Below are 17,678 nucleotides of genomic sequence, written 5' to 3' on the forward strand. Positions count from 1 at the left end.
CCTGGCTCACTGGCCAACCCCCCCCAACCCCCCACCCCCCAAACGCACGGCGACACCTTGAACTCGAAGCCACGGGCCCGGCTCCCGGGTGGGGCCCCCCGCCCCCCACCAGCTGCCGCCCACATCGCGCGCGACACTGCCCCGAGCCCCGCCGTCCCCGCGCCCCGCCCCGGCCGGCCCGCCCCGCCCCGCCCGCAGCCCGCGGGACCTTTATAGGGCGCGCCGGCCGCGCGCTGGAAGTGGTGCCGCCGCCGCCCTCCCTGCCGCCCGCCCGCCAGCCGCCCGCGCGTCCGACGCGGGGGTCGCCGCCGTGTCTGCGTTCGCCATGCGTCCCCGGGCGCCGGGGCCACTGTGGCCGCTGCCCTGGGGGGCCCTGGCGTGGGCCGTGGGCTTCGTGGGCTCCGTGGGTTCGGGGGACCCCGCGCCCGGTGAGTGGGGCGGCCGGAAGGGGCGGGCGGGGCGGGCCACCCACGTGGGCCCACCGGGAATGCGGCCGGGGGACAGGTCGGGGGGCGCAGCGGCAGCGGCAGCTGGGGGCAGAGAGCAGTGACCCGTGGTGACCCGTGGCCGCTGCAGGTTGAATGCGGGAATGCTTGGGGCTCCCCTCCCCCAGCCTTAAAAGACCTAAAGGAGGGTCACCAGGAGGTCAGGCGAGCAGATGTGACTCCTCACAATTTATTATCAAGAACTAGTCCCCAGGGTTGCTGACAGTTACTGAGTGCTCAGGGTCTGCCGCCTCCCTCCTGGAATCCACACAGCAGCCCTACAGTGTGAGCGCTCTTATGCCCGGTTTCCAGATGGGGAAACTGAGGCACAGGGTCAGACAGCTTGTACGGGGCAAAGCAGATATGAAACTGGACTTTCCGGGTCCCAGTGTCCCAGAGAGACAGGGCTGGGTGGTTGGACTCAGGATCCGCAGCCAGGGTCTCAGATCTTCCCTGGGTCTGGCGCAGGCAGACTTGTTAGAATCTCATACCTGCCAGTTGTGGAGATGCCAGGGAAGTCACACCCCCACTCTGGGCCTCAGTTTCCCCTTTTATAAGGGGAGCAAAGATGCCGAGCTCCCCGAACTGAGCTGGTCCCTCGGAGCTCAGCACAGTGCCTGGGAGCTCCCTGGGATGGGGGCCCTGGCCACTCCTGCCCCCACTTAACGGTGCAGAAACTGAGGGCCATCTGCCCCCCTCACCCCACCCTGCAGCCCCACCCCAACCCTGCACTGAGGGGAGAGCCAAGCCCCCTCCCCGAAGGCCGCGTCCCCGGGGAGACAGTGAGCTCATGCAAGGGGAATGTTCCCAAGTTGGAGTGAGTAAGAGGCGGGCCAGGCGAGGGGGGGCTGCCGGGCGAGGGGGCTCCGCGTGCCCTCGGGCGCTGTCTAGACAGAGGGCAGAGGCGGGAGTGGCGGCTCTAGGGCCCACTGACCCTGACACGTCCAGCTCCGGGTGTTTGACTGGTCAGGCAGGATGCCAGGCCTGGGCTGGGGGCCTGGAGCCATGGGGAGAGCTTGCCGGGAGGGGAGGGGGTTGGCAGTAGAGCCGTGTGGGGGCCGGAGCCCAGAGAGGAAGGATCCCAGAAGAATCTGCAGCTGGAGCCAGGACACCTGTGTGGTTCTCTATCCCACCCTCCCAGGTGGGAGGTGGATCATCCCCTTTGCAGTTACTGAGCACCAACTGTATGCATCCCTATGGGCCAGCAGCTGGCTGGCAGGCCAAGGCTTGGGTATGGGTAGGAGCACCTGGGGGCATCTCTGGCCCTGCAGGAACTGCCCCTCTGTCCGCAGGTGGTGTCTGCTGGCTCCAGCAGGGCCGAGAGGCCACCTGCAGCCTGGTGCTGAAGACGGATGTGAGCCAGGCTGAGTGCTGTGCCTCTGGCAACATCGACACTGCCTGGTCCAACTTCACCCACCCAGGGAACAAGATCAGCCTCCTGGGCTTCCTAGGCCTCGTCCACTGCCTCCCCTGCAAAGGTGAGACCCTGTGCGTCAGCAGAAGGCCATGGGCTCTTGGTCAGAGGAGGCACAGGCAAGAGTGAGCTTCCTGTCTTGGGGGCATACAGGAGGGTGAAGCTGCTGGCAAGGGGATCCCAGACTCAGAGAGGGTTTGGGGGCCTTCGGGCTCTCAGGCCTCGGCCTCCTGCAGAGAGGATTCCCCAGTTCGGTTTCCAGCCTCTAGGGTCTCACTAGGGAGGAGCCCTCTGCCTGGGCGGCCTTGCCCACCTTCACTTCACATGTTGGATAGACAGGCACACCTAGCTCCTAGAAAGGTGGATTCTCCCTGACTGGCTGTTAGGGTTTGTGACCCCACACTCAGTGTTCCCAAACACTCATCTGCCCTTAACCTCGCAGATTCCAGGGTCTGTGGTTAGGGCCACAGCTGTATGTTTAACAAGCATTTGCCTTCTGGACTGTGTTCTGTTAAATGCCGCCTCCTCCATCAGACTAGGAGCTCTTTTAAGGCACAATGAATGAATAAATAAGTCAAGACACAGTCTCGTTGGAGACCCTCTCAGCCCCCTGTGCAAGACTGAATCTGCAAGGACCCAGAGGGCGCGTGGGGACATGACTTGAAGGAGGTGGGCTCTGGAAACCAGGCTGTTGTTGGATGATTAGGAGTTTGCCAGCTGGAGAGACCATGGTGGGGTGGGTGGGGAGGGGGGAGCATGAGCAGAGACCATGGCCTGGGATCAGACCCGGGTGGGTGGAGTCAGGACAGGGGTGCCGGATGGAAGCTGGAGCTGAGGGCTCCAGACCTGCAGGCCAAGCCGAGGAGCCTGGCTGGCCGGCTGGGATGTGATTAATACCAGATCAGCCTGGCTGGGTGGTCCTGAACTCAACTGCCATGTGCCCTGGCTCCCTCCAGAAGCCCCTCTGGGTTTTGGGAGGAGGACAGACTTCAAAAAGTGCCTGGCCCGGGCCTGACATGGACCAGGATGCCTTCCCCCCACCTCATCTGGCCCTGGCGACAGGAACTCAGCCCTGCCACTTGTGTTCTAGCGTGCGTGAAGCCACCCCGGGGAGCGTTTCCAGATGTGCGTGTGGGCGGGCAGCACGGGAGGCACCCAGGTGCAGTCCACATGCCCTGGCAGGGAGACATAAGGGGCTCTGGCTGGCCTCTAAAGGAGCTTCCATCACTGTATGCTCACCCTGTAGGGTGGAGTTCCTGATCAGCCCCACTGTTACACTCAGAGCAACTGAGGCCGAAACGTCAACTCGAGCTCAGAGACAGACCCAGACCCACAAACCATGGAGGTGGGGGTCCATTTGATCTGGCCTGGAGTTCTCACACCTAGGTGCCTTGGCTCTCCTCAACTCACAGCTGTAACGGGGCCTCAGTTTCCCCCTTTGGTGTGTGTATATATATATATATATATATATATATATATATTTGCTCAGTTGCTCAGTTATGTCGGACTATGTGGCCTTGTGGTCTGTAGCCTGCCAAGCTCCTCTGTCCGTGGGATTCTCCAGGCAAGAACACTGGAGTGGATGGCCATTTCCTACTCCAAGGGATCTTCCCGACCCAGGGATCAAACCTGCATCTCCTGTGTCTCCAGCGTTGGCAGGCAGTTTCTTTACCACTAGCGCCACCTGGGAGGCCCCTTTGGTAAAATGATGACAAAAGGGCACCACCTTGTGGGGGCAGGTGGGAGGCTGTAATGGGCCTAGGAGGCTAAAAGCAGCCTTTCGTGGGGCCGGAGTCGGGGCGAGGACGCCAGAGAGAGATTTATTTCCCTACCTGAGAAATGGGGCTGCGGAGGGCGGTAACCCCTGTTTGGAGAGCTCGAGCTGTGTGAGGCCCCCTCCTCAGGAAATGAACCGCAGACCAGGCCAACGCCCCGCCCTCCCCGACGCCTCCTCAGGGGAGGTCCTGGCAGGCGGGAGGAACAGACGCTGCCCATCCTCCTCAGCCCCGCGCCTGGACGGGGTGGAGCCCCCCGGGCTGACGCAGCCGGTCCCCCGCCGGCCTTCCCAGAAACGCGCGTAAATCAGGGAACAGACGTCAGCCCGAGCGGGTGGCCCAGCTGCGGAGCGAAAGCCGGACTGGGGGTGAAGCCTGTTCCTCCCAGACCCCCAGATTCCCGGCAGAGACCCCTCGCTTCCGCCCACACTGAGCCCTGCACCCCGACAGAGGCCCGTCCCACGAAAAGCGTCGAGTCCTAGTCCACCCCGGAGTGGCTGAAATTCCCCCAGACCCCAAATCAGTTCCCTCCTCCGTGGGCCCCTTCTTCGGACCGCCCCTCACTCCGGTCCGGCCTTTATCCGTCGGAACAGGGAGCGAGGGCGCTGGGCCTCGGAGGACCTCCGGCCTCGGCCACGCGCCGCAGCCCACGCGTGCGTGTCCTCTGTCCACAGATTCGTGCGAGGGCGTGGAGTGCGGCCCCGGCAAGGCCTGCCGCATGCTGGGGGGCCGTCCGCGCTGCGAGTGCGCGCCCGATTGCACCGGGCTCCCGGCGCGCCTGCAGGTCTGCGGTTCTGACGGCGCCACCTACCGCGACGAGTGCGAGCTGCGCGCCGCGCGCTGTCGCGGCCACCCGGACCTGCGCGTGATGTACCGGGGTCGCTGCCGCAGTACGTTGGGGCGGAGCCTCGGGGAGGGGTGGGGCCACCGGGCCTGAGCATCCTGTTAGAGGCCGCTACCGCAGCGCGTGGGGGTGGGTCACTGGCAGGAAGGGGCGGGGTCTACAATCCCGGGTGCTTATTATAGGTCTCGTGGATTTGGGTGCGGCCCATGGTGGGCGGGGCATAGGTATGAGCTCGTGGGCAGGGCCTGTAGTCCCAAGAGAGTATCACAAGATCAGGTCTTTTGTGGGATCGGGAATGGGGACGAGGAGGGTGCAAGTTTGGAAAGGGGGCTTCTGGGGCCCCGATGGGGTGATAAATACGAGTATGTGAGTCAGAGGAGCTTATTGATGCAAAGTGGGGAGAGAGTGAGGGTAGATCTGGGGCGTGGCGTGGTTCGTGGAAGGGGTGTGACTTCGGTGCAACAAGGGGCGGGTCTAAAGGTGGGACCAGTGAATGGGCGGGGCATTTGAAGGGGTGTGGCTTTTGGTGCAGCGAGGGGGAGGGGCCTGAAGACCCCGCCCTGTCCGGAGTAGCGCTCTTTACCCGTCCCCACGCCCCACCTACAGAATCTTGTGCCCACGTGGTTTGCCTGCGGCCACAGTCGTGTGTGGTGGACCAGACTGGCAGCGCGCACTGCGTGGTGTGTCGCGCGGCGCCCTGCCCCGCACCATCCAGCCCCGGCCAGGAACTCTGTGGCAACAACAACGTCACCTACCTGTCCTCCTGCCATCTCCGCCAGGCCACCTGCTTCCTGGGCCGCTCCATCGGCGTGCGCCACCCGGGCAGCTGTGCAGGTGCGGCACGCGGTGGGGAACAGCGGCGGGGTCTAGCCCCCAGCCCCTCTCCGCGCCCGCATTTCTCTTTTGGTCCCTCCCACTCTACAGGCACCCCCGAGCCGTTAGATCCTGAGTCCGAGGAGGAGGAGGAGAACTTTGTGTGAGCCTGCGGGACCGGCCTGGGCCTGGAGTTCAAGGCTTCCCCATTTTATTTATTGCCACAGCAGAGTCTATTTATGTCCAATGGACACTCCCCAGAACCTGGACAGGGACCACTGTGGGAGCCCTGGTGCCCCTCGACGATTTCTTGGAAGGACTGGGGAAAAGAAGCCTGGGAGCGGGCCTGGTGGGTGGGCGCCCAGCCCCCGCAGTCCCCACCCCAGGTACCCTATTGCCCAGGAGGACCTCAAACTTATGCTCCCTCGGGGATCACTCTGTTAATTGTCGCTGCCACCTAAGAGGTCTGGGGATTTCCTGCCAGCAATTAATGAGGAGGTACCCTGGCCTTCTAGAACAGAGACCAGGGGGTGAAGGGGGTTCACAGCCTGGGTGTGAATAGATGAGCTTCAGAACATGCCCAGACCGCAGACAGATCAAGGAAGCAACCACTGTCCCCAGGTGACCAAGGGACTTAACTTCCCCCTGCCTCACCCATTTCCCAGCATGTCCCTGGGGGATGGGGGGGTGCCATCTGTGCCTCCTGACCCAGGCCTTGAGTGTGGAGAGGCATCTGCTAGAACAAAGCAGGCACCACGTAGGGTGGGAGGGACCCGGTGGGGCCTGCGAGGCCCTGCTCACCCACTGGCCCAGGGTGGGGCATATATGCCAAGACCCACTGTACACCTGGCATCCTGGAGCCATGTGTCTGAGGGGCACCCCCGTGCCTGCTACCCCATCCACAGGTGGCGTTCCCTGTATCTTGCCCTGGCCATGCCTCTAGGCCCAGTTCCCAGCTGAACCCTCCTTGCCTGCCAGCTGGGTTTCCTCCTGCCACCTGAACTGTTGCTCTGTGTCACCTCCCCATGCCCATCTCTAGACCAGAGGTGCAGACCCAGAGGGGGAGGGGCATCCAGCGGGGCAGGAGCACAGCTCCCCAAGGCAGTGGTGCTCATCCATGTCCTTCCCTGCCTCCAGGAAGTGCCTTACCTGTGACACCCAGAAAAGTGCCCTTTAGTAATGGGTTCACCTGAGCCCACCAACAGGGCAATCTCCCCCGCCCTGGTGTCCTGCCTCACCTGCCAAAGAAATAAACACTGAAAAAGCCACTGTGGGTGTTCAGACCTTGGTTTGCTCCCCTCTCTTTGAACCTTTGTGTCCCCCCACTTTGGGAGGGGATTACCAGCCTAGGGTGCTGTGGGGGTTTCTGGAAGCATCCAGGAGAGACACAAGTGCATGTCTTTGGGGCAGGTGCTGCCTACTTCTGGGCCTCAGCATCCAGCTTTAGTTGTGGGCAGTAGCAGGCATAGAACTGAGACAGGTGGCATGGGGTTGGGTGGGAGAGTCTTGGCCTTTATGGGGTAGGGGAGGAAAGGAACGGGTTCTGGATGACTTAGGGAAGCCCCAAGAGGCCACTTGGTTTAGGGTCTAGAAATGGTGGTCTGGCCTGGAAGGGTTGGAGGTGCCCTAATGACACATGATTAGTGAAAGCACTGGCTGGGGCTCACCCAGCCTTGCCACCAGCTCGGCACCATTTGCCTGAAGTGCTTTTCAAGGATCAGGCTTCACACGGAGTTAGGCGAACCTGAGACCCCACTCTCTCCCAGCCTTGTTTCCCCATCTGTGAAGGGGTCTGGCTGGAGGGCAGAGGAATGGCGTTCTAGGCAGGGGCCGAGGAGGCCAGGAGACTGTCCCCAGCCTGGGCTGTGAGGCGGGGATGGCAAACTCCAGGGGGGTCAGCATGGGGAGGGAGAGGGAGGATGGTGAGGAGTCCATGGCTCAGGGTCCTGTGGCTCAGGGTCCCTCAGGGAGGGGGTGGTGGAGCTGGACCCTTGACCACTTGGAGGCCAAGGAGAAGCTGAAGGGCATGTGGGTGGGCCTTGGGGACAGACCATCATATCTGTGAGTCAGTTAACACTTTATTGTTATTTTGCCCTTTTGTTGGGAACTGACGCCCCCTACCCACCCTGACACCAGGCTTCTTGGGGTTTAGGGGCTCATGGACCCTCTGCTCCAGCCTCAGAGTTTTCCAGGCCGGAGCTATTTGTATCGTTTGCCATCTCGGTGGTGTACCCGGTGCTGCTGTGGTTCAGACAACGCCTGCTGACCCCCAGTGGTCCTGGGCTGGGGGCCATGCCAAATCACATCCCAGATCCAAGTCACGAAGGTGGACACCTGTGTGTACACGTCGGGCGTCTTGGGATCCCCGCACCAGAGGCCAGAGAAGGAGACGAGGCCATAGGCCCGATTTTTGCATACCAGGGGTCCTCCAGAGTCTGCCTGGGGGTGGAGGCAAAGATGAGGTCAGGGGTCTCTTGCTGGGCCTCACTTTCTTTAAAGGAGCTAATATGTGTAGATCTAATCTGGACCTTCTCTACCTCAAAACCCTTTTATGTCCCATGGACACTCCCCAGAGCCTGGGCCGGGACCATGGCTCCCCAGTGCTCTTAGAGCAAAGACTAAACACGCCATCTCAGCCTTTAGGGCCTGGAGGAGCCAGCCCCCACCGCTTGTCTGCCCTCCTCTCCCCCAACTTGGTTCCAGCCAGACATACCAGCTGTTCCTGCAGCAAACTGAGCTCCCACCTCTGTTTGCTAAGTTGTTTCAGTCGTGTCCAAGTCTTTGCGACCCTATGGACTATAGGTCTCCAAGCCCCTCTGTCCATGAGATTCTCCAGGAAAGAATACCGAAGTGGGTTGCTGTGCCCTCCTCCAGGGGATTTTCCTGACCCAGGGATCGAAGCCACGTCTCTTACATCTCCTGCATTGACTGGGGAGTTCTTTATCACAAGTGCCACCTGGGAAGCCCAAACTCCAACCTTTAGGCTTTTGCATATCCTCGAGACCCATTACTGCCCCCTGCTGGACACCCCTTGTATACCACACACGTCTACAGCTTCTTGTGTACAACCTGTGCGATGGTCTCTCTGCCTGGCATGTCTCCCCTCAGATATTCTCAAGGCTCCTCCAAGTCTCGAAAGTACTGTCCTCAGAGAGGCCTTCCTGAATACTCACCCTAAAATCCCTGCTTCCTCCTCTCCCCAGACTTATCACCCTAATTTTCACCTGAAATCAGCTCTGACCCAAAGAAATATGTCCTATTGGTGTGACCATTTTACGGATGGAGAAAGTGAGGTCCTGAGAAGTGAGATGACTTTTCCAAGACCACATGTGTAGGAAGTGGCTCAGTCTGGATGTGGACCCGGGCAGTTGGGCTCTAGAATCTGAACCATGCATTCTCTTGGCTAGAAAAAAAGACACTCCCCTGCTCCCAATCCAGGCTGTGTTTCTCCCTGGGCATCAGGGCCAGGTTTGCCATTAATCCATACAAAGACTTAGGAGCAGAAGCGTCTTCCTTGAGATCTGGACACTGCTTTTAAAGACACAAATCTGTAGTCCTTTGTGCGGTGCACAACCTGTGCAGCCATACATGGCAGCCCTGTGACCCTGGGGGCTCCCTCCCCCTCCCAGCCCTCACCAACTGGTCAAAGGTGAGCTGGGACTTAGTTGCCAAGGCTCTCTGACAAGCTCTGACCTCTCTGAGGGCCTCAGTTTCCCCACACGGCAAGCAGGCGGGACTGAGAGTGAACATCTCACCGAGCAGAAGCCACGTCGCCGGCGGTCCCCACTGTGGGTGCAGAGCATGGCAGGGCTCAGCTGCCCCTTCCAGGAACTGTTGCAGGCGTCCAGCCCCAGCACGCGGACCTCGGCTTCCATCAGCCCGGGCGGCAGTTCCTCGAAGTCGGACACGGAGCCCCAGCCGACTACCTTGCAGCGCGTCCCGGCCCGGGGAGGCCTGGCGCCCCTCTGTGGCAGCCCCAGTAGTCCCACTGCAGGACCCAGTGTGGCAGAGCTATTCAGCTGCAGGGGCGGAAGGTGTGGGGAAGTTAGGCCTGCCTGCAGCCGCCCCCTGCCACCCCTGCCCGTCTACCTTTCCTCGTCTCTTCCTGTCCTTGTGGAGAGAAGTCAGTAGCAGCTGTTGTTAGGCTGACAGAGGGCCCGGCTGCTTCTGCAACCTTGGGCCCCTGCTCATCAGACCCCACCAGGCTCCATGCCTCCAGTCTCGCCTCTGCAGCTGCCCAGGGGTCCTGCTAACCAGCATCTCCTTCCCTGCTCTGAGCTCTCCTCCAGTGCCCGTTGCCCTTAGGACACAGGGATAAGAAACCTCTTGGTCCATCAGTTGGCCCTTCCCTCCACCCACCTGCACACTTGCTCACACTGTAACACTGCACCCCCTGCTGGGGGTACCTTTCCTATCCAGCTTTTAGGACTCAGCTTGGACACCACTTCCAGGAAGTCCTCCCAGACTGCCAGTCTAGGGCAGGTGCCTCCTCTGGGCTCCCATGTGCTCCTGTCAAGGCTGATTTACTCAGCTGCCACCTAGTTGGCACCTAGTGCCAACTCCCACCTAGACTGGGAGTTCAGAGGGAGTCAGGCCAGAGTTGTGTGTTCATGGCTGTGTCCTGGTTGCCTGGCACACAAATGGCACTCAATCAGCAGCTATGGAATGAAGGACTTGGACCCCTGGTTTGGGTGTTCGCTCCCTGACCTTGGGTGCATCCCTGATCATCCCTGGCCTCAGTTTCCCCATCTGCACAGTAGGCTAGGTGAACCAGAGCAGGGGTTCCAGCCTATGGGGTTTCACAGAGAGGCAGAATTCACACGCCAGCTTTGGCTGCCAACACTGGCTGCCCACATTATATTTTGCCAAGAAAACCCCACACCCTAGACCCTCCTGTTCCCAGGGTTTCATTTTTGTTGTGTTGAGTGTCCCCTCTGATTTTCACATTTCAAGGGCAGTTTGGGGATATTCTCCCTTTAAATGGCAGCCCCGGAGTGCCTGGGGTTGAATTTGGGGCCCCCCAGGTGGGGGGCTGTGGGAAGGGTGGTTCCCCAAGCAGAAAGGGCCATGTGAGGTCCAAATAGAGGCGCATGAGCAGGGAGGGAGGAAACCCCCTGGAGGGCCTGAGGGGGCAGGGATCAGGGTCTTTGATGGCCCCACAGTCTCACTGTTTCCCTCTTTCAGCATGAATGTTGGGCATCTACTGTGTACCATAACTCACCACAAATGAGATAAAAATCCCCACCCTCGAGGGCGGAGGTGGAACCAGTGGTACAGGTGCTTCCAGAAGGTGTGGGTGGTGCTGGACACAGGAGAGGGGATGGGGTGAGAAGGGGGGAGCCAGGGGCAGCTGAGAACTGGAGCTCATTAAGGGAGGCTGCCCGAGAAGGGGACAACTGAGTAAAGACCTGAAAGCCACACGGAGTCTGGGGAACATGGGCCGGGCAGGGCCACAGCCAGTGCAAAGGCTCGGGGGTCAGAGCCTGTTGGGGTGCTGACCACTCAGCGAGCAGCAGGCCAAGCGGGCGGTGTGGGTGTTCCAGAAGGCAGCGGAGGGAGTGACTTGACTCACGGGTGCTCACAGGCGCCTAGCAGCTGTTTTTAAACAAGTCAGGCCATAGTAAGGGGAGGGGTAGGGACAGGTCAGACCTGCACTGAGGGCCCCATCCCCACGCAATGGGTCACCTGCAGCAGACAGATGTCACTGTTGTGCGTGGTGGGCTGGTAGTCCGGGTGCGTGATGACAGCGGAGATGCTGAACACCTGCTGTGTGGCCTCCACAGTGCGCAGGGCATGGGCCCCCAGCACTACCAGGCCTGTCCCAGGGTCTCTGTTGGGGAGAACGGGTGGGGAATGTGAGCAAGGCTGAGGTGAGGGCCGCCTCACACAGGCTCAGTCTCTCCCCTCCTGGGGAGTAAGCCCATGCCATCCTCCTGCCAGCCTGTGATGATAAACGTTGAATTGATCACCCTCCCACCTCAATTATGGTATTAACTCCAATCGCTGCAATATATATATATATGTTTGTTTTTTTTTGACCACTCCACATGACAGGTGGCATCTTAGTTCCCCAACCAGGGATCAAACCCATGGCCCCTGCAGTGAAAGTGTGGAGTCCTAACCGCTGGATCACCAGGGGAGTCCTACTGCCCTATTGATTTGAATACTTATTATAACAGTATACTTCAAATGAATATAACACTCATTATATTATATTTATTCTAATTCCCATCTGGATTGTAGCATTGCCTCCAATAATTTCAATATTAATGTTAGTAATTATTGTATCAATATACTCAGAATGAGGGCTTCCCAGGTGGCGCTAGTGGTAAAGAACCCGCCTGCCAATGCAGGAGACTGCGATTCCATCCCTGGGTTGGGATGATCCCCTGGAGAAGGGCACGGCAACCCACTCCAGTATTCCTGCCTGGAGAATACCATGGACAGAGGAGCCTGGTGGGCTATAATCCGTGGAGTCTCAAAGAGTCAGACACGACTGAAGCGACTTAGTATGCTTGCAAGCACACACTCAGGATGAATGCAACGGTTGTAACCTCTGCTTGTGGTCACGGCTGCCGGTCCTTCCCTACTTCTGCCCCTTTTTCTCTGTTAACTCCCCCTGCCCAGCTGAGAGGTCCATCTGCACAAGCCCCCCTCCACCCCTCTGCCCACACCAGTACATGCCCTCATCCCAGGCTCACCGGCCGCTGAAGCAGTGGGCAGCCGACACAACCCAGCGGGCTCGCAGCAGGAAGCCCCCGCAGTGGTGCTGGCCCTGGAACTTCACGGATGCCATGTAGGGCCGGGAGTGGGGGGTCACCTCATGGCCCCCAATGATCTGTGCCCCCCAGGAGCCTGCAGGCAGGGTGGGTGGCCTGTCAGGGGTGGGGCAGGATGGGGTGGGGGTCAGGCTGGGGGGAGGCAGGAGAGACAGAGATGGAAGGAGAAGACCCTGGAGTTTGCGGAGTGGGGGGCCGGACTCCCTAAAACCTGGGGCTTGGGCTGGGCCTCCTGCCCGTCCCCAAGCTGTGACCCGAGAGGAGCAGCCGTGCAGGGGGCAGGGGCTTCCTGGGGGGTCCGTGAGGGCCTCTGGCAAGCTTGGGTGGAGTACTTGGGGGTCCTCACCTGGGGGCTTCATGGGCAGTGTCAGGGCAGCGGTCACCGTCAGCAGCAGGCGGCCCCAGTCCCCCACCCCAAGCCCCATGGCTGTCACAGGCAGGTATGTCCCTGGAGAGCCCAGTGGGCCGCACCCCTCCCAACGTCCAGGAAAGGGGGAACAGGGCTGTGGCCTGTGGTCGGAGGCCCCACCAGCAACGGCCGGTTCTGAGCCAGCGCTTTAGAAAACCCGATGATTCTCCTGCATTGGGGTTGTTGATGACAATCTTAATTGCCCGGGAGACCAGCAGTGGAGGGGGTGTGAGGGCTCCAGGGCCATGTGACCCCAGAGGCCCCTTGTGCGGGCCGAGTAGCTGTTCGCCCAGAAACCGAGTAACCAGTAACCGGTTCACCAGAAACTGATAAGCAGCCAGAAGTGCTGCAGCCTCGGCCGCCCCTCCGGGTTGGGGGCCAGCTCACCAGGTGGAGGCAGTCCTGCCCCAGCCCTGCTGGTTACTGCCTCTGGCCTCAGTCTCCCCATGTGCAATCTCAGGCCCGGAAAGCCCTGTGATTCCTGCTGCCTTTGCTGCATGTATTGAGCACCTACTGTATACCAGCCTCTAGTAGGTGCTAGAGGTGAAGCGTAATGTGACAAAGGCCCCCACACCCTTAGTGCTGACGTCTCTCCCGGTTGAGGGTGTAGATCCCCTGATCTGGGCTCACGACGGAAGCACAGGGCCTGGCGGTCAGATAACTCCGAGCTCATCAGGTCAGTTCAGGCCCTTGAAGGTGGGGCCAAGCGGCAGGGGCTCCTCCTGTGGGCACTGGGGAGCCAAGGAGGCCTCAGAGCAGGGAGGGGGCGGCAGGGCCTTGGTGAGCCTATGGACACACAGGTCAGAGACCCTGTGCCGCCCTGGGGAGCCTTTGCTGAGGCCCCACTAAGGTGGAGACACAATGAGAGGTCTGGGAGGCAAGTTAGAATTCCAACATGGGCTCACGGGGCTGAATCCAGGTGTGGGCAGGGTTGGTCCCTTTGGAGGCTCCTGGGGAGCACTGGCTCCCCCCTTTTCCAGCTTCTAGAGGAGCTGCATCCCAGACTTGCAGCTCCTCTCTCCATCGTCACAGCCAGAAGCGCAGCATCTCCTGTCTCTCTGCCTCTGATCCTCCCCTGTCCCTTTTATAAGGACCCTGTGATGACACTGGGCCCCTTGGGGAGTCCAGGGTCGTCCCCATCTCAGGTTGTTGTCATTCAGTCGCTCAGTCATGTCTGACTCTTTGTGACCCCATAGGCTGCAGCAGGCCAGCCTTCTCTGTCCTTCACTCTCTCCTGGAGTTTGCACAGATTCATGTCCATTGAGTCAGTGATGCTATCTAACCATCTCATCCTCTGTCGCCCCCTTCTCCTCCGGCCCTCAATCTTTCCCAGCATCAGGGACTTTTCCAGTGAGTCAGCTATTTGAATCATGTGGCCAAAGTACTGGAGCTTCAGGTTCAGCATCAACCCTTCTAATGGATATTCAGGGTTGATTTCCTTTAGGATTGACTGGTTTGATCTCCTTGCTGTCCAAGGGACTCTCAAGAGTCTTCTCCAACTCCACAGTTCGAAAGCATCAATTCTTTGGTGCTCAGCTTTCTTTATGGTTCAACTCTCACTTCCATACATGACTACTGGAGAAACCATAACTTTGACTAGACAGATCTTTGTCAGCAAAGTGATGTCTCTGCTTTTTAATACGCTGTCTAGGTTTGTCATAGCTTTTTCCCATCTCAGGGGCCTTAACTTAATCTCACCTGCAAAGTCCCCTCTGCCCCATGAGGTGACATGTCCACAGGCCCCAGAATGAGGACAGGAGTGTTGTGGGGCTATATTTAGCCAGCCTCAGCCCCCTGTGTTAATTACTTTGCTATATTGTTATCACCCATTGTACTGACAAGGAAAATGAGGCACAGCCTTAAAAGTGGCAGGGTGAGGGTAGAACCAGCTAGTTTGGAAAGAAACATGGCATGCAGGCACCTAGATCTCATCTCAGCAAGGCTCACCAACCAGGTAAGCAGATGTGATTTTTTAAAATTTATTAATTTTTGGCTGTGCTGGGTCTTCATTGCTGTGTGGGCTTTCTCCTGTTGTGGTGAGTGGGGGCTACTCTTCAGTTGCAGTGTGGGGGCTTCTTATCGCGGTGGCTTCTCTTGTTGCTGAGCAGGCTCTAGAGTACAGGCTCAGTAGTTGTGCATGGGCTTAGTTGCTCCATGGCTTGTGGGATCTTCCCAGAGCAGGGATCAAACCAGTGTCTCATGCATTGCAAGGTGAATTCTTAACCAGCGGACCACCGGGGAAGCCCGGGCACATGATTCTAGGCCACTAAGTTTGTGGTGATGTGACTGCAGCTGCAGGAACCATCAGGCCTTGAACACGGAGCAAAGTGGGAAACAGGGTCCACGTGGAAGTCGTTTCCGGGGTCTAGGCCAGGCTGGACCCTGTGCTTCCCCAGAGGTCAAAGAAGCTGGTAGGGGATTATTCCTTAGGTGACTTCAGTGGCTCCTGTCCACTGTGGGGCCTGGGATTGGCCTGTCACAGCTGTGCTCCCATGTTGGTCACGTCCCCCAGCCACACGCCTGGGGGACTCATACAGCCCTAGAGAAACCCAAGGCCGTTGGTATTGTTGCTGTCCCCATGTTACTGATGGGGGAAACAGAGGCACAGAAAGGTCAAGTGCTTTGACCAAGGTTGCACAGCGAGGGAGCGATGCGCCAGAGTTGCAGCCTCAGACCAGCTCCTGTTGTCTCTGCCAGGGGCCAACCGTGCCCACAACCTGGCACATTTCCTTCTTTTCTGGTGAGAGTTGTGAAACCAGCAACCGTCCTTCAAGGATCCGAATAACCAAGCTCGTTGAAGTCCTAAGGAAGCTCCTGTGTGGGGCTCAGTGTTTCCATTTCCTAAACCAAGGCCCAGAGAGAGGAGCCTGGCTGGTCTGGGGCTGCACAGCAGAGGGTCTTGAAACCAGAACTCTGAGACTTGAAGGGTCTTTGCATAGAGGATTTGGTGGCTTTCTAAGTCATAGCAACGACGGTGATGATGATGATGATAATGATGAGAAAACTCCCTTTACTTAATTAACACTTACTCTTGTTGTTGATTTGTTGGAGCTTTTTATATATTGAGGAGGTTAGCTCAAAGTCAGTTGCTAAGCAACTGAGTAGGGCACACATGTAGTCGGTGTCTCTCACCTTGCCGTGAGTGGGTCATGCAGTCAGCACTCAATAAGTGAACAGGCCCTTCCTTAGCCCAAATTAGTAGCAGAGGTTCAAGCAGTGAAGAGAGGAATGGCACTTGGTCAAAGCCCCTGAGAACTTGAGAAAAACTCAAAATCTTTCCAGTGAACCCCCAGACACAGTGTTGAAGCCCAGGGGCCCCACCCACCCCCACTTGGCCTCCATGTGTCTCAGTTTCTTCATCTGTGGATGGGGTTGGTGCTTGCCCTGGGGCACAGGCCATGCAGGGGTCAGCTGGTGACGCTTACCCTTTACTTTTTTGACCCTTTTAACTCACACTCCAAGGAGATTGCTTCTTATTACTTGAAATGGGTGATGCTGCCTTAAGAACAGCCCAGGGACATCCCTGGTGGTCCAGTGGCTGAGGCTCTGTGCTCCCAATGCAGGGGGACCTGGGTTCAACCCCTGGTCAGGGAACTAGATCCCCCATGCCACAACTAAGACCCAGTGCAGCCAAATAAACATTTTTTTTTTTTTTAAAGAATAAACAGCCCAATCCACCAACATCTTGTATGGCAGTCACTCCCCTGCGGATGGCAGCCCTGGCCAACGAGGGGTCGTGCCAGACACCATTGCACTTCCCAGACTTTCTCCTGGACCTGCATCCATCCGAGGACCTGGTAGAGAACAGAGAAAGGGATGTGTGGGTCTCAGTGGGTGGCACGTGGGGCCCTGAGCAAACCTGTTCAATGGATGGGTCTCCGAAGCAGCAGGCAGAGCCTCACCACTTCTCTCCACCTTGTCTGCCTTTTCAGCCTCCAGGATTTCTGCAGGGGGAGGATGGGTCACTGTTGGGGTCCCTAGAGCTGCCCCCACAGCTGTCTGGGCCTCAGTCTCCTCCTCTGGAGAATAGATGACCTGAGAGCGTCTCTAAGGGTGTTGGCGAGAACTCAGCAGAGGGCTGGGTGTCCTGTGCGCCCCTCAGCTGTAAACTGCACGCTAGTGCCACCACTCCTGCTGAGAGGATCACAGGAGCCAGCAGGAGGTATGCAGTCCTTCACTCCATGAGTGTTTACTAAGCGCCTGCTGTGAGCAGGCACCGGATGTGGGGGGAAGGGGACACAGAAGAAGGACACAGACCCCTGCTCTGAGCTGGGCAGGAAACACCACAGTGAGTGACATCATCAGAGGCGGAATTCAGGAGGGAAAGTAACTGAAGTCGGCAGGAAGCAGAGGGAGGACAGTAGGATTTTAGAGCAAGAAGGAGACCCAGGAACACGGGGAAGGTGGGAAGAGGCTCCTGGAGGAGGGCCCAGTGGGTGAGTGGCGGGGTGAGCGGCAGGGGCAGGGGAAGGAAGGGCGCTTCCAGGGCTCAGCTGGGCCTTGAGAGCCAGGCTGCAGGGCACTGGGAAGCTATAGAAGGTGCTTGAGTGGGGCAGGTGGGGGCAGACCCTCAGGTGAGAGTGGAGAGGAGAGAGGAGGCAGGGAGACGGGGAGAGGGCAATGAAAGGAGGCAGGAGTAGGAGGCACAGGGCCTGAGCTAGAGTCTGGGCTGGGAGACGTGGAGGGGTGGGTCTCTGACTCGGGAACAGGGAAGGGGTGGTGACTGGGGCCCATGCAGAGCCCAGTGTCAGACCCGCTGAAGTCCAGATGCCCAGAGGATGTCCAGTAATGGCGAGAGCCGTGAGGTGGGCATGCCTGTTTCATAAATAAAGTTTTATTGGCACAGGGCCACTCGATGCTGCAATCTACCGCCTCTGGCTGCAATGGCAGAATTGAGTCCTTGCAACAGATCGGCCAGCCTGCAATGCTGGGAATATTTACTATCTAGCCCTTTACAGAAAAAGTGCCAACCCCTGCGCGAGTGTGAGCTGGGCCCTGTTCCAAGTCCTTCAGCAGCCCTAGGAGGTAGGGAAGTGAGGCTCAGAGAGATTAAGGAGCAGACCTAGCATCACACAGCACCTGAGGAGCTGAGCTGGGACTGGAACCCAGGCCCTCTGATGTTTCTGAGCCTTTTTCTTTGTTCTGTTTGGTAGTTTATT

The 17,678-nt window shown here is 58.8% G+C and overlaps 2 protein-coding genes across 3 annotated transcripts; one reads left to right on the plus strand and one right to left on the minus strand.

Moving 5' to 3' along the window:
* The first annotated feature begins 220 nt into the window (after window positions 1-220).
* On the plus strand, window positions 221-6,599 carry FSTL3 (follistatin like 3). Of its 2 annotated transcripts, XM_043912588.1 has the most exons (5): window positions 223-428; window positions 1,778-1,963; window positions 4,349-4,564; window positions 5,125-5,352; window positions 5,443-6,599. In XM_043912588.1, the coding sequence occupies exons 1-5, from the start codon at window positions 326-328 to the stop codon at window positions 5,496-5,498; spliced, it is 789 nt and encodes a 262-aa protein (XP_043768523.1). In that variant the 5' UTR covers window positions 223-325; the 3' UTR covers window positions 5,499-6,599. The 2 variants fall into 2 exon arrangements, with proteins under 2 accessions (XP_043768522.1, XP_043768523.1); XM_043912587.1 differs by having other exon boundaries at window positions 221-428; window positions 5,125-6,599.
* Window positions 6,600-7,393: 794 nt separating this feature from the next.
* Window positions 7,394-12,900, minus strand: PRSS57 (serine protease 57). Its single transcript, XM_043913995.1, has 5 exons — window positions 12,457-12,900; window positions 12,033-12,186; window positions 11,017-11,161; window positions 9,087-9,350; window positions 7,394-7,770 (listed from the first exon to the last, which is right to left on the minus strand). Exons 1-5 carry the CDS (start codon window positions 12,533-12,535, stop codon window positions 7,531-7,533), a joined length of 882 nt encoding a protein of 293 aa, XP_043769930.1. The 5' UTR covers window positions 12,536-12,900; the 3' UTR covers window positions 7,394-7,530.
* Window positions 12,901-17,678: the final 4,778 nt, after the last annotated feature.

Source organism: Cervus elaphus, chromosome 9 (assembly GCF_910594005.1).
Source record: "Cervus elaphus chromosome 9, mCerEla1.1, whole genome shotgun sequence".
Classification (NCBI taxonomy): domain Eukaryota; kingdom Metazoa; phylum Chordata; class Mammalia; order Artiodactyla; family Cervidae; genus Cervus; species Cervus elaphus.

What these genes read in the sequence shown, in the direction of transcription:
- PRSS57 (XM_043913995.1), bottom strand. Translation starts at nt 12,535, where the DNA reads ATGGGGCTTGGGGTGGGGGACTGGGGCCGCCTGCTGCTGACGGTGACC. An exon ending in ACTGCCCATGAAGCCCCCAG is followed by an intron (nt 12,187 to 12,456) that starts GTGAGGACCCCC and finishes CCCTGCCTGCAG; the next exon opens with GCTCCTGGGGGGCACAGATC. An exon ending in GTGACATCTGTCTGCTGCAG is followed by an intron (nt 9,351 to 11,016) that starts GTGACCCATTGC and finishes CCGCCCCTGCAG; the next exon opens with CTGAATAGCTCTGCCACACT.
- FSTL3 (XM_043912587.1), top strand. Translation starts at nt 326, where the DNA reads ATGCGTCCCCGGGCGCCGGGGCCACTGTGGCCGCTGCCCTGGGGGGCC. An exon ending in TTCGGGGGACCCCGCGCCCG is followed by an intron (nt 429 to 1,777) that starts GTGAGTGGGGCG and finishes CTCTGTCCGCAG; the next exon opens with GTGGTGTCTGCTGGCTCCAG. An exon ending in GTACCGGGGTCGCTGCCGCA is followed by an intron (nt 4,565 to 5,124) that starts GTACGTTGGGGC and finishes CCCCACCTACAG; the next exon opens with AATCTTGTGCCCACGTGGTT.